The sequence below is a fragment of the Limulus polyphemus genome, unplaced genomic scaffold (assembly GCF_000517525.1).
Source record: "Limulus polyphemus unplaced genomic scaffold, Limulus_polyphemus-2.1.2 Scaffold417, whole genome shotgun sequence".
Classification (NCBI taxonomy): domain Eukaryota; kingdom Metazoa; phylum Arthropoda; class Merostomata; order Xiphosura; family Limulidae; genus Limulus; species Limulus polyphemus.
Window position 1 is genome coordinate 16,647 of NW_013666027.1, and position 13,254 is coordinate 29,900.

Genomic DNA, 13,254 nt, shown 5'->3' on the forward strand with positions numbered 1-13,254 from the left:
AACAAACAAGCAAATACGCAACAAGCACTTTGTTCTTCTTGCCTCTAATTCATGCAAATTAAACTTTGTTTCTAGTACTATTAAAACCACAAATACCCAAATTACTTTCCCGAAATTTCAGATAATATTCACATTTCAAATTTGTTTTAGAATAAATCTCTCAAGAACAGTAGCACATATATATGTATATAGTTGCGTCGCGCTTTAGCTTCTTTTCGCCGATCGTTGGTAAAAAAGGACACTTAAGATTTTCGTGTCGTGAATTTAAGGGGTGAGAGGCACGAGGTGCTCAAACACCAAAAGTACCCCTTCTATATTTTCTCCTGGGTTTTTTGTATTTAGGCTATCTATATGAACATTCGACGGTCAGAGTTAGAATACTGGCAGTCAGAAGAATCATTTTGATCAATAGCTGGCTGTAACTATTTCAGTTAGCGAAACACTGAGACTGATGGTGTCACTATAAAGATACCCACTAACAAAACGCCCAGCCAGCGCGTTAGCGAAGGGACGAAATCCCATCAGAGTATGGAAAGTGAAGCGATGCAGCATTCTCCAAATGGAAGAAAGCTGGTTCTGCTTCATGACGTCTCTGTTCTCAATCCAAATGGAAGATCACAGACCGATAAAGGAACTTGCAAGTCTACCATACATATTTGTACTTACAATGTAAGAACTTTAACATGCGATGATGACCTTGAAAGATTACTGGAAGAGGCTAAAGAAATGAAATGGTGCATCTTAGGTCTAAGTGAAACTAAAATTATTGGAGAAACGAAAGGGGCATGGATATATGAGGCGGGGAAGACAGAACAAGATTCACAAACGAAATAAGAATAAATGAAACATGGCGATGTTTTGGAATGTATAAAGAAATTCTATAAGATCAAGATATCCCCATTACTTTGAAGAATAAGATCATGGATCAGTGCGTACTACCAACCTTAACATATGGCTGCCAAACATGGGCACTAACAAAAGAGATATGTAAAGAAAAATACTTCGCATAACACTACAAGACAGAATAAGAAAAACAACAAATATAATACATGCAATAAGGTTCATTCCAAGAACTAAATGTATATGGGCTGGGCAGGTTACAAGGTATTCTGATAATAGGTGGGCATTAAGAACAATGGAATGGAAACATAGGACATGGAAAAGAACTAAGGGAAGGCAAAAGATAAGATAGAGGGACGATATAGTGGTAGAAGTAGGAATCAGATGGACACGGTATGCTAAGAATAGGAAATACTGGATTGGTCTAACAGAGAGCTGCATCCAAAAAGGGATGGCTGCAACTTAGATAGATAGATGTAAACATTTTTTATTTAGGTCAAGACTGAATATGACCCTCCCTGATCCAAAATATGGACCGAATCCCGATGACGAAGGATAGTGCAATTTGTATTAAGTTACGAATAATGCTAATGTCGTTCTTTGGCTGTCAAACATTGTAAGTGAATGTTTATTTTTGTTTGTAGTAAAGCCAAGAATTCTGAAACGAATCGAGAGTGTATTAAAAAGAAGTTTGACAAATGATAATATTGTGTTTTTTATTTCAATTTTCGGTGTCAGATTGAAAGAACTGAAAATTATAGTCTAACATCTTACTTTAAAAAGCCATTACATGTGTGATCTTGTGGTTAGTGTGCGCAAACTATGAATTTTAGGGTTCATAGTTCATGCACCCTGTTACTGCAAAAATGCGCTCCACGCTTGTGGCCGTGGATATGCTATAAAAGTGATGGTCAAATTGCAGATCACCATTGTTATGATGTTTTGGCGGTAATGGGAGGCAAAACACAGAACTTCAGAGTCACAGCCCAGCTGTTGTACAAATGTGTGAAAAGACATAGCTAAAATATATTATCATAAGTAGTATTTGTGTAGTTCGATTCATAATGTAAGTGTTTTTATTGCCTTCTTTATAGTCTCTAGTGGGTTAGCACAATGGCGGATTGACTACCAAATGTATCGAGCAATTTCCTGGGGCCAATGGTCGACTGAAAAAAATGTTATTATTTTTTTTTTTTACTATTTAAACTGGACTTAATCGTTGCTCTATTTCTTGTTAACGGCTTATAATATGGATGAACGATAAATGAGTAACCAAATTGCTGTTTTAGAATTATTTCTGCACCTATTAGTTTCAGTTTGTTAATTTGTTGATAAGCTCAAAGCTACACATAGTTATCGTTGGTTTCTTCCTGCAAAGCTACACAATGAGATACGTACACTTTGTCCACCGAGAGGAATAAAACCCCGAATTTTAGCAACGTAAGTTCAGAAACTCACCATTGTTCCACCTGGGGACCAAAACCACACCATAGACTAGCTGTGCTGTGCCTATCGCGGATATCAAAAACTGAATTTTAGCATTATAAGCCTCCAACTTACCGCTGAGCCACCAGAATTATCAGTTTGAATGCATGTAAGTTTACAGGCTTGCAATGCTAAAATTTGGGACGCATTTCCCTGAGGCGGCCAGAACACAGACAGCCCATTGTATAGTTTTACACTGAAAACAAAACAAACAAGCAAATATTCTTTATAAATTTGCTTGCTTGACATTGGTAACGCAAAATTTAAACAAAACAAAGTAAGAAAAATTTAATTTATTTTATATATTTCAGAGAGCGCTGATCGGAAGTTGGAATGATTAAGGCATTAAAATCTTTACGCACTGTAGGCTTTAGCTTAGGTAGCGTAACATAGTGTGTTTGTACTTCTAGTGTTATTGTTTGTATATATTTGACGTGACTTAAGGTAAGTTTCCTAATAAAATATCAGTCAAAATAACGTACTTATGATTAACGATTTTACACTAGATGTTATTTTGATTTTAGAGGAGGGTCATTGTCAGTTTTTAAAAGCTAACGTCAGACTCACGAGTCATCCTCCTCTTAGTCTTATTCCTTGCGAAGGCTGAGGACTCAGTACTACTACTAGTAGTACTTAGAAGTATAACTAAAATACTTGGGTATGTCCCAGAATTTGTATTATCAACATCGTGTATTACTAAGTGCTAATATTAGTACTAATTTACTACCACTTTCACACAATTTCAATGTTACTAGTAGTACATACTGTAGGCTGTATCCTTAGACTCAGAGTTGGACTTTAGTTCATGATAAGGGATCGTTCAAAATATGTGCTAGGCGTTGGCTATGAAAGGGATGCGATGGTAGTGACAAAATGTCACATGGTCATGGATTCTGAGTGAGGGTTTTGAAGTATGACATGTTTTTTCAACGCTAGAACTTTAAAAGATAGAAATGAATTTAAATTGAATTGCATCAGTGGGTAAAAAAATATAGTTACACTTACAGCAATTTGTTGGTAATAGTAGTGAGAGAAACAGCTTCAATTCTAGGGAAAATGGCTAATGTGTTTTGGCTTTCTCAGAAGGTTAGTACTACCTCTCAAGAAAATTCAGAACAACTAATAGTAATAGATAACCTTTTGAGAAAGCAGCAAGGTGAAATGTTGAGGTGAGTAAAAAGTTTAATATAACATAGTATTTAAAGGAAAACAATGAAGAGTATGTCAGACCATCAGGACTGTCCCATCCACTTAAGAAAAAATAAATTAAATTGACCATGAACATTTAGATATTTATCAACTCTTCCTTAAGCTTCCTTAAAAGTACTGCATCCACCACATCTGAAGGCAACCCACTCCAAAGACCAGTCATCTTGTTAGAAAAGTATAACTGTCTGAGCTGAAGATGAATCCTAACCTGCCAAATTTTACATTTGTGTCCCCTTGGCTTACCATACTTACCATTAAATGCAGAATTTATCACAAGAAATATATTTCTTCTCTATTAAGTATTCATTATGCCATCTTCAGTTTAAGTTAAAAAAACACCTAGATATTAATAGACTATGAATTTAAGGGCACATAGGAAATACATAAAATTCAAAAGCTAAATTTTTCAAAGTGTAATTTACACTTACAGATATTTATCCACAAGAGAAAGGGCTGGACTGGAAGTTCTTAAGAGTGCTAGAGTAGATAACAGATTGACCTTAAAATAAAGGGGAGGGGGTATTTATGTGGAATATATGGTTTGTAGTGACCACTTGTAAGAAATGGAGGTAAGAGTTAGAAGGTGTGACATATTGCTTGGAAGGTCCCTAAGCCCTACTGCTAATTTGCTGTTACATCATTAACAATTTATGTCCAACTTTAAACTTAGCCCAGTCTTGGGACAGATCTTGAGATGAACTTATTATGTAATGAGTGAAGGAAAGTCTGTGCCAAAAATATGAATCACCAATGTTTTTGTAGTTTAACAATTACTATGAGAATTGTTATGTTTATCAATCAAACATTTTAATACTCCATGGACTTGCATTGTAGTTGCTTCTTTAACGTGGAATAGTAAGTTTAATAATTGTAATGAGATATCTGTAACTTTAACATTTGAACACATACCATATATCTTGGGTTATAGTACGTTTTCAGTTAATGAATTGGTTAAATGGAATACGAGATGAAACGAGTAATTTTAATGAAGAAAGTAAATGAGTTTTTTAATTATAGTGTGATTTCAGTGTGGAATGGAAAAGTATTAAAATATATTAAAAGCTTCAGTAATAATAGTGAATTACTATCTGTCTTATGTTTAGACATAAATCTTGTCTCTAAATATAACTCGCACCCAGTGTCTCAAATATATTGGGCATGATCATTGACTCTTCAGTATTTGGACATACTTAAGTTATTTGTTTCATGTCACATCTTTCTGGGAAAGGTTTGAATATACAGACTTTCATAATCTTAAAAACAATAAACTAATGCATAATGATTAACTATAAAAAGTATGATATTTTATTATTTTATCTTTTTATTTTCAAAATAAAGTTTTGTAGTGTAGGAATCATCATAACATAAAATTTAAGGAGAACAAAGAACCTGCTGGTCCATACACCAAACCAAACTAAAATAAACTAAAAAATCAGATGCAGTCCTTAACATTTACGTGTTTATCAAACTGTCCTTTAAACTCCTTTAAGCTTACTGCATACATCACATCTAAAGGAAATGCGTTCCAAAGGCCAACCACCCTGTTAGCAAAATAAAACCATCTTTACTGAAAATGACTCCTACCCTCCAAAATTTGTTTTTATGTCCACCAGTCCTACCATTCTCACCATTAAGTACAAAAAAATTATGCATTCACAGTATCAGTTCCCTTAATGATGTTAAACACCTCAATTATATCCCATCTTACTTGTCTTTTTTTCAAGATAAAAAAAAATATATAGATCTTAACTTGTCTTTCTATGACAACCTTTCCATTCCAGGTATCATCCTAGTAGTTCTTTTCTGAACCCTTTCAATTCAATTTCCTTCTTCAGGTAAGGAGCCCATTACTGAACATAATACTCCAAATGAGACCTAATATTTATGTAGATAAACCTTAATATCATATTTACCTGCCACTAGCAATAGCACACTGTTTTAAAACAAATGACTTTGTAAAGCACTTTAATCATACTTTTGAGAATGTTCCCTCTAATCATGTAAAACTAATAGGTCTATAATTATGGAAACAATTTTTGTCATTTTCCTGAAATGAGGAATAACATTAGCCAATTTCCAATCTCCTGGCATCTGCCCATTATTCAAGAATTTACATAAAAGTATTAGCAGGTGGCTTACAGATCCAATTTTTAGTGTACTTCAAAATACCTGGAGAAATATTATATGGCCCAGGAGACATATTGTTCTTTAAACTACGTTTTTTTTTTCTTAACAAGCTAAGAACTAGTCTGATCATCTTGTTTGATCAGAGGCATCACTTGGTGCTTAAAAGTTTAGGGGCTCAGGCCCATAGGTGAGGAAATTTTTGGAATTTCAGTATGATATTGATCACAGTTTTCTATCCTGATTTTTCAAGACACCAACTGGGGATTTGGGGCACTGTCACATACAATCAGGGCATGAGCCCCATGTGCCAGTGCCTAGCGATGCCTCTGTGTTTGATCATGTTTCCATTTAGCAATTGTTCAGGATGTGGAATCTCACTTAAATCTTCGTTAGTAAGAATTGAAGAAAAGTAGAATTTAGCAACTTAGCCATTTCATAATCATCAGAAATGAGACTTCATGTATCATCCCACAAAGGCTCTCACTTTAATTTTTTGCTTACCCTTAATGCTCTTAAAGAAAACCTTACTGGTAATTTTTATAGTTTCTGACAATCTTTCCTTACATACTCTTTTGGATTTCCCAATGTCCTGTTTGACCAGTTCTTTTGGTCTTGTGTAATCCTCTGTTTACTGTCAAAGCAGTCAATTTAAACTGCTTAAAGTTTAATGCTTTTCCTTATTTTTATCCCTTACTCTTTGTGAGCCAACTTGGTCTTTTACTTGCAGCCATCTTTTTATTTCTATAAGGAATGTGTCAATCTTGAACATTTACAAATTTTCTACATTTGATCAATATCTCCATTTAATTCAGTTACTCATTTCAAAACAGATAATTTTTGTTGTATCCCTTCAAAATTAGTTTTTTAAAATTTATATCCAAAATCTCATTATTCCTTATCTTCACACATGGCAAAACATCAAACCTAATTAGGAAATGATCACTTGCACCTAGATGTTCCTCTGTCTCCAATCTCTCAACTATTTTTATATTGGAAGTCAACAATATATCTAAAATAAAATTTTTCCAAGCAGATTTCTTGACCAAGTGATGAAGAAAACCATCCTGAATAGTTTCTAAAAACTTGTTTCATTTATGTTTTGACTCTAAAATTTCCTAATCTTTGTACCAGAAATTAAAATCCCCATTATTGTAGCCTCATTAACAGCTAAAATCTTAATATTATTGAAAAGTTTCTTATTAATTCTATCAGTTATTTGGTGGTTCGTGACAAATAAAAGCCTTCTCTCCATATTTCCACTAATAGAAACCCAAATAGATTGTCTCCTTGCTGTTATTTTTGATATCTTGAAATTCAACTGGGTGCAACTCACATTTTACATAAATAGTCATTCTTTCCCCTCTTTTTAGTACTCTGTCCCTATTAAGTAATTTGTAACCCTGTATTTCCAAGAAATTTGTCATAAAAATTGTCTATATTTAATCAAGTTTCAGTTAGTCCTATTATATCAAAATTCCCCATTCTGACTAGCACTTAAAGTAAACCGTTTTATTTCTTATACTTTTAGCATGACAATAGTAACAGTTTAGACTAATGTTAAAATTACTACTGTATTTTGTTCCCACATCTTATTTTTTCTGCAGTTAGTTTATCCAGACCCTCACTACTATTTATCCCAATTTTAAAGCTGCCCTTACAGCTGAGTTAATATTTCATGCTAACAAGTTAGCCCTCTACCCTATTTAAATGTAAACCATTCACTCCAAAAAGCTTTCTTTTCCTTCAAAGTGATCACACAAGTCCAACCAGCTAATATGCTTGTCAATATTAACCTAAGCCTAGCATTCAGCCCTAGTGACCTACTTATAATTTCATCTCTACAATTATGTTTTGGAAGTATCCCTAAAAAGTGAAGTTATGGTCCTAGCTCCTATGACATATCCTTCCCTACATTATTAGCCCATATGTGCACAATAAAGACTGCACCACTGCTAGCACCTCCTTTTATTATATCATATCAGTTATGTTCTCTACCCCTGCCCCTAAATAGCATAATATAGTTCTTTTCTCCCTATTTACCCCATGGACTATCCTATCCATGTGCAGTACCTAAGAATCACCTACAGTTGTCTCTTCCTTCCCTCTTCCTTCCCTCATCTGCACAAGCTAGACTGAATTTAATTACTTAACAGAACCTACTCAATACAGTTAAATGTACTACTTTTTTAACCCTAACACTACTGTTTCTAACTTTTTGAAAGTCATTTTTACTACTTTATTCCTTGCATATAAAAGCTTAACTTCCACTTTTAAATCCTGCTGCCATTTTCTACAGTTTATATTTCTATTCTTTTTTGCATGTATAGGTTAAAGAAGTTTCAATGCCTCTAAATGGTTAATTTTTTCAATATATATATTAAACACATACGCACACATAATTTTGCCATGTTTAGAAAGTGCAGTGGGATTTAATTCATATGTTGTCATGTGCTTATCCATAATGTCACACGTGGTTCATTGTTTGCTATTTTTTTGTTTTTTATCATATTTATTATGATTATTGTAATGTATGTGTTAAGAGTATTTAGAACAGAATGTGCAAGGTAAACAAGTTTGACAAATTCCATATGTTTAATTATATGACCTGTTTAGGTCATATTTCATTTGACTTAGTAGCATGTATATGGTGAACTACATCACTAACCTAACCTACTTAAAATACTGGCTTGATAGCTTAAACTGTTTAGCTCTATGGCATTTAATAGTATCAAGTTAAGAAAGTAAAACAAGTCTTAATGTCCTAGTAATTGAAAATTAACTTGGGTCTCTTCAATGTAGTTTGGTATTGATAAAGTCATAGAGGTAAAAATCTATTAATATTTCATGTTCTGTTATGTTTATTATTTACTTTATGCAGATAAATAACTTACAAATGGTTTGAAAATGTTTTGTTGCTCAGAAGCGTCTGGAATATTAAACTAAGCAATAGTTTAGATACTCAGATGCGTGTGTTTATTGAGTTGATTTATTAATTGTAATTTCAATACTTTAGATGGGAATTGCCGTAAGAAAATAAAGTACTATACTTTTTAGTAGATAGTTGATTTTTTTTAAGTTTGTGAAAACTACAATGAAACTGTTATTTCTTGATTCATGATAGATACGCTTTTTTCTCATCAGATAATGTTTTTTAAGATCCAGAAGATTTGTCCGACAATAAGAATTGGCCAATTTTGAAAAATGTTGTGGAACAGGAACCCCTAACAGCTAAGATCAGTTTTGTTAGAATTATGACCAAAGAAGTTGACTGTGATTGTATAAGAACAGAGATTGATTGCTTAGAAAACAGTTTCATCAGACAGAAGATGAATGGAGATTCAAGTGACACAGGAGATGATGTTAGGATTAGTTTAACTTCATTTGACAGAGATGAAGGAAGGTTTCCTTCTGAGAAATGGAAAACATTTCTTGCTTTTACTTTCATGTCCTTGAATCTAGTCTTAAATCTAACATGCCTTTCAATTGTGCACGAGAGAATGCCAGACCGTACAAAGTATCCTCCTTTACCAGACATTTTCTTTGATTTGTTTCCACCTGCTGACTGGGCTTTGGATGTATCTGAAGGGATAATTGTAGTAGCTGTGTGGTCAACGTTGTTTATGATTTTCATGCATAGAAGTAGGTAAGTTGAATTAGTATGATGTTTAACACAATTACTTGTCTCTAGCACCACTTCTAAAAAAGGTTGTTGTTTTTTTGTTCTTGTTATTAATAGTAGTACAAGAGGTGTAGTTTATGTACTAAAGTAAAGAAAAAAGGTTAATATTCAAATAAAATATTCAATTACTAATTTCTTAAGTGTCAAACTCAAGTGTTAGGATATATATAACGGTATATTTTTTTTTGTAGAAATTAAGCAATACTTGTAATGAAAGAAAAACAATTTATAACCATTTCATATTTTATTAAGTATATAAGCTAACAGGCTTAAATGTTCTCAGTTTATGAAACTAGCTATACTAATCTGTGCTTAGAAAAGTGAAAGAGATAAAGTAATGAAAATGTAATACAACATTTATTTGTACTGCATACCTCTAGTATACAGTTTTGTATCTAAGTATTTTTCAGAGAGTGCATATGACAAAAAAATAATAATTTGTTAGTATAGATTAAAAATTGTTCTTTTTCCAAAAAAATACGTGTTCACAAAGTAATAAAAAATTTTATCACTTCTCAGGACTAATAGATTCTACAAGTGTTAAAATTATTGATACACTCTTCTTTTTTCCCTTGTTTTTTGTGAGAGTGTGTAATCTTAATTTTCAATGAGTATCAAGTGAGAGATCAGCCTTTGTACAGTGATTTGTGGCTTTTTGCTAATTTGTGATTTTTATAGTAGTAACTAAGTGAACCGAATGTCAGCCTAGAGTTATATGTTTATTTAATATACAAAATTAAAACTGTAACAACCTTTCCTTTTTCTTTCAGATTTATCATATTAAGAAGAGTCTTCCTTATTATGGGCCTACTGTACTTTATGCGCAGTATTACAATGTTTGTTACACAAGTACCAGTAGCAAGCACAACATATTATTGCTCACCAAAGGTAATAATGTAATATTTGCAAGCAATTTGAAGATTTCCATTTTTATTGGGAGTAAATTATTAGATAAAAAAGGATGTTAATTTCATTTTATTTAATAAGTGTTTTCATAGTTCTGGTTAAGGTAACCTAATCTCTACAATTGCATCATAAGAGCTGAGGTCTAAAAATAGTTTTGTTCTGGAATTAAGCAAAAAATAATGTTAATAACTTAATTTTTATTTTTTGCTTTGGAAAGTCTTTGTAAAATATCTTTTACACATTTTAGGGGTTTAATAAGAAATGGCTTTCTGTTTGTTCTTATAGCAGATAAATTTGCTACTAAGTAAACTCGACCTATTTAAAAATGACACGTACAATATACATAATTTATGTATTACATGTTAAGTTGTGCATATACACAAAAATTATATGAATTTTAATGCAATTAAGTTGATTATTTTTCTTGCAAAAGAAGGATATCCAATGTGTATGAAGGAAGCCCACAACATGTAGAACAATGGCTGTCACATCTGTACCAGACAGTGCAAGGAAAAGAATGAAGTTATCTCGAGTGCAAGTGCTTAGAAGAAGTTACTGCACATAGAGATGTGTTGCCCTCCTATTGGTGGAGGGCTATTGTCACATGATGACATCATCATGCACTAGCACAATTCACGTTAAACACGAGTTTAGGTGGGATTTAGCTCAGGAGTAGTAGCATAAAATCTCTTAAGGAGACACAAGATGAATATGGCTATTCTGTCGGCAAGGATGAGGTATCGTCCTGTCTGTTTGGCCATTGTTCCTTTTCCCCAATTTCAACATAATCAGGGCGATGGTGATTTGACCTGCTATTTCCCACATTAGTGTTTACTCTAGGCATGGCTTCATTTATGGAGGACTATTCTCACTCTTCTATTCTCTTCCTTGATGTGATTTCATAGGTACATTCTTTTCCTTCTCTTTCCACTTTGTTTTCTCTTTTTCACCTGACTTTTAGGTTTATGAAGGAGATTTACTAATGAGTTTAGTTTGTTTTGTAAAGTATGGTAGTTTTATTTCTCTTATAGGCTAAACACTAGCTTGAAAGCTTGGTATGTGAGCTATGAACATACATTTTTTTTAAAATCAGTTTTATATAGAGGTATTGATATTCTATAATATTTTTATCTTTTCAAAGACTTGAATTTATAATGATTGTAAAAAAATAATGTTAACAATTCCTGGAACTCTGTGCTTGGTGATGATCACCCATTTTTTTTTATTTGTTCAGCAGTAAGTCTTAATGGTTAGAAAAGTTCCAGTTGCAACCAGATAAAAAGTGAAAAATTAAACATTTCAAAGTCTTTATTCCTAAACTTGCTGGCCTTTGGCTGCTTAGGTGAAGGACAAATTCAAGAGAGGGGAAGTTATGTGGATACAGTTTTTATAGCATGATCAAACTTCTTAGTGTGGTATCCCACAATGCCTTAGGTAACATGTTTCAGATACAATTCTGTATACACCTATAAAGCTTCTCAAGTACACAAATGCACCCACAATGAAAGAATAGACCATTCCAAGCTTTTACTTGTTAAACAAATGTTTAAACAACTCTGTTCTTCTCAAGTCAGTTTGTATAGTTTTCTTTATCACTTGTTTGAATAAGTAAACTTCACAAAAGTCCATACAAAAGTATTTACATATTAGCATAAGATTTTAATTGCAGTATGTAACCTTTATGTGTTAAAGGGATTTCTACCTTTCAACATCCAGAAAACATGGATGTCATAACTATGTGCAGAACACTTGCATGAAGATTTAGAAAAACTACCTGAATATACCTTACTATAGATGTATTCTAAACTAGTTATTAAAAAGTGAAGCTGACATGAAAGTAACAACTTAGGTTCAAAACAACTGCCAAAATGAAAATTAACAGTAATTATTCTTTGTAAGAAGAAAAATATAGAAGTACATGCATAATAAAAAAAAAAAACACAGACTGTATAAAAGTGTTAAGTTTTCAGTGCAGAAAGCTATCACATTTAGTTGTGGTTTAAACACTTATTCCTGTAACTGTGCTTGTTTTTTAGATCTATGCACAGGAGCATGTGGATGTGCTAGCTATTAGTGTAAGATCATGATTTTTGTTGTTGAGATGCAGAAATATACTTGATTTTTTATTTTTAGCTAGATGTAGATACATTAAAGTATTTTTATATGTACTTGTAAAAGTTTGTTTTTCCAAAACCCGACATTGTAACTGAAGTACAATTGAAATAAATATACATTTAAGACATGGTTTATTGTAGAAATTTGTTACTGAAAAGAACCATAAATTGATATAAAAGAAAAAAATATATATATGTCTTCTGATTCAATTTAATACTGTTCTTGCTAGTCATGTTCTAATGTCTAGAGTTTGGTGGTTAGTGGACTTTGATAATTGACTAGGTATCGAGCTCGATACTCAGTTACATTCACTTAATTGATTATTCTCATGAGACTTGGATAATTGGAATAATCAAAAATAGTAATAATTGGAGGCACTAATTTTGTTCAGATGATTATCAAAGAAAAGTTTATGAGAGAATGTTTTGTTTTGAAATCTGACTTTTAGGCTAATAAGACTTCTGCTGGTCTTGTCTTTGGGCGAGTGCTTCACATGCTTGGTGGATTTGGACTCTCTATAAATGGACGGCACACATTTTGTGGAGACTACATCTACAGTGGCCACACAGTTATTTTAACCATGGCCTATCTTGTGATACAGGAGTGTTAGTTGTTTTTATCAAATATAATTTTAAACTGTTGAATTTCTTAACACTCCCCTCAGGAGCCAAGGGGTATCTTTACACTACAATTTGTTGAATATTAAAAGTAAGCTCAATCCGGAAACTCCAAGAGAGGGTGGTGTTGGATGTATCTTTTCGAGACAAGTTTTTGTTTATTAATTGATAAATATTTAAGTGAAATACAGCATTCTCAAGTCTCCATACCAGCTAGTACTAAGGTTTACCTGCTAGGAGTAAATTCAGTATATATATATATATATATATATATAT

General features: G+C 32.6%; 1 protein-coding gene across 5 annotated transcripts in view; it reads left to right on the forward strand.

The window, feature by feature from the left end:
• The first annotated feature begins 2,679 nt into the window (after positions 1-2,679).
• The window catches only part of LOC106458106 (phosphatidylcholine:ceramide cholinephosphotransferase 2-like), a 17,435-nt gene continuing 6,860 nt past the window's right edge, over positions 2,680-13,254 (forward strand). For 2 of the 5 annotated variants that reach the window (XM_013917563.2, XM_022384245.1), the window contains exons 1-4: positions 2,680-2,769; positions 8,803-9,304; positions 10,111-10,228; positions 12,810-12,966. In XM_013917563.2, the coding sequence (XP_013773017.1) occupies positions 8,913-9,304; positions 10,111-10,228; positions 12,810-12,966 (667 nt within the window). In that variant the 5' untranslated portion in view covers positions 2,680-2,769; positions 8,803-8,912. Of the gene's footprint in view, positions 2,770-3,478; positions 3,495-5,315; positions 5,370-8,802; positions 9,305-10,110; positions 10,229-12,809; positions 12,967-13,254 lie in introns of those variants that run through there. The other 3 variants (XM_022384241.1, XM_022384243.1, XM_022384244.1) reach the window with 3 other exon arrangements.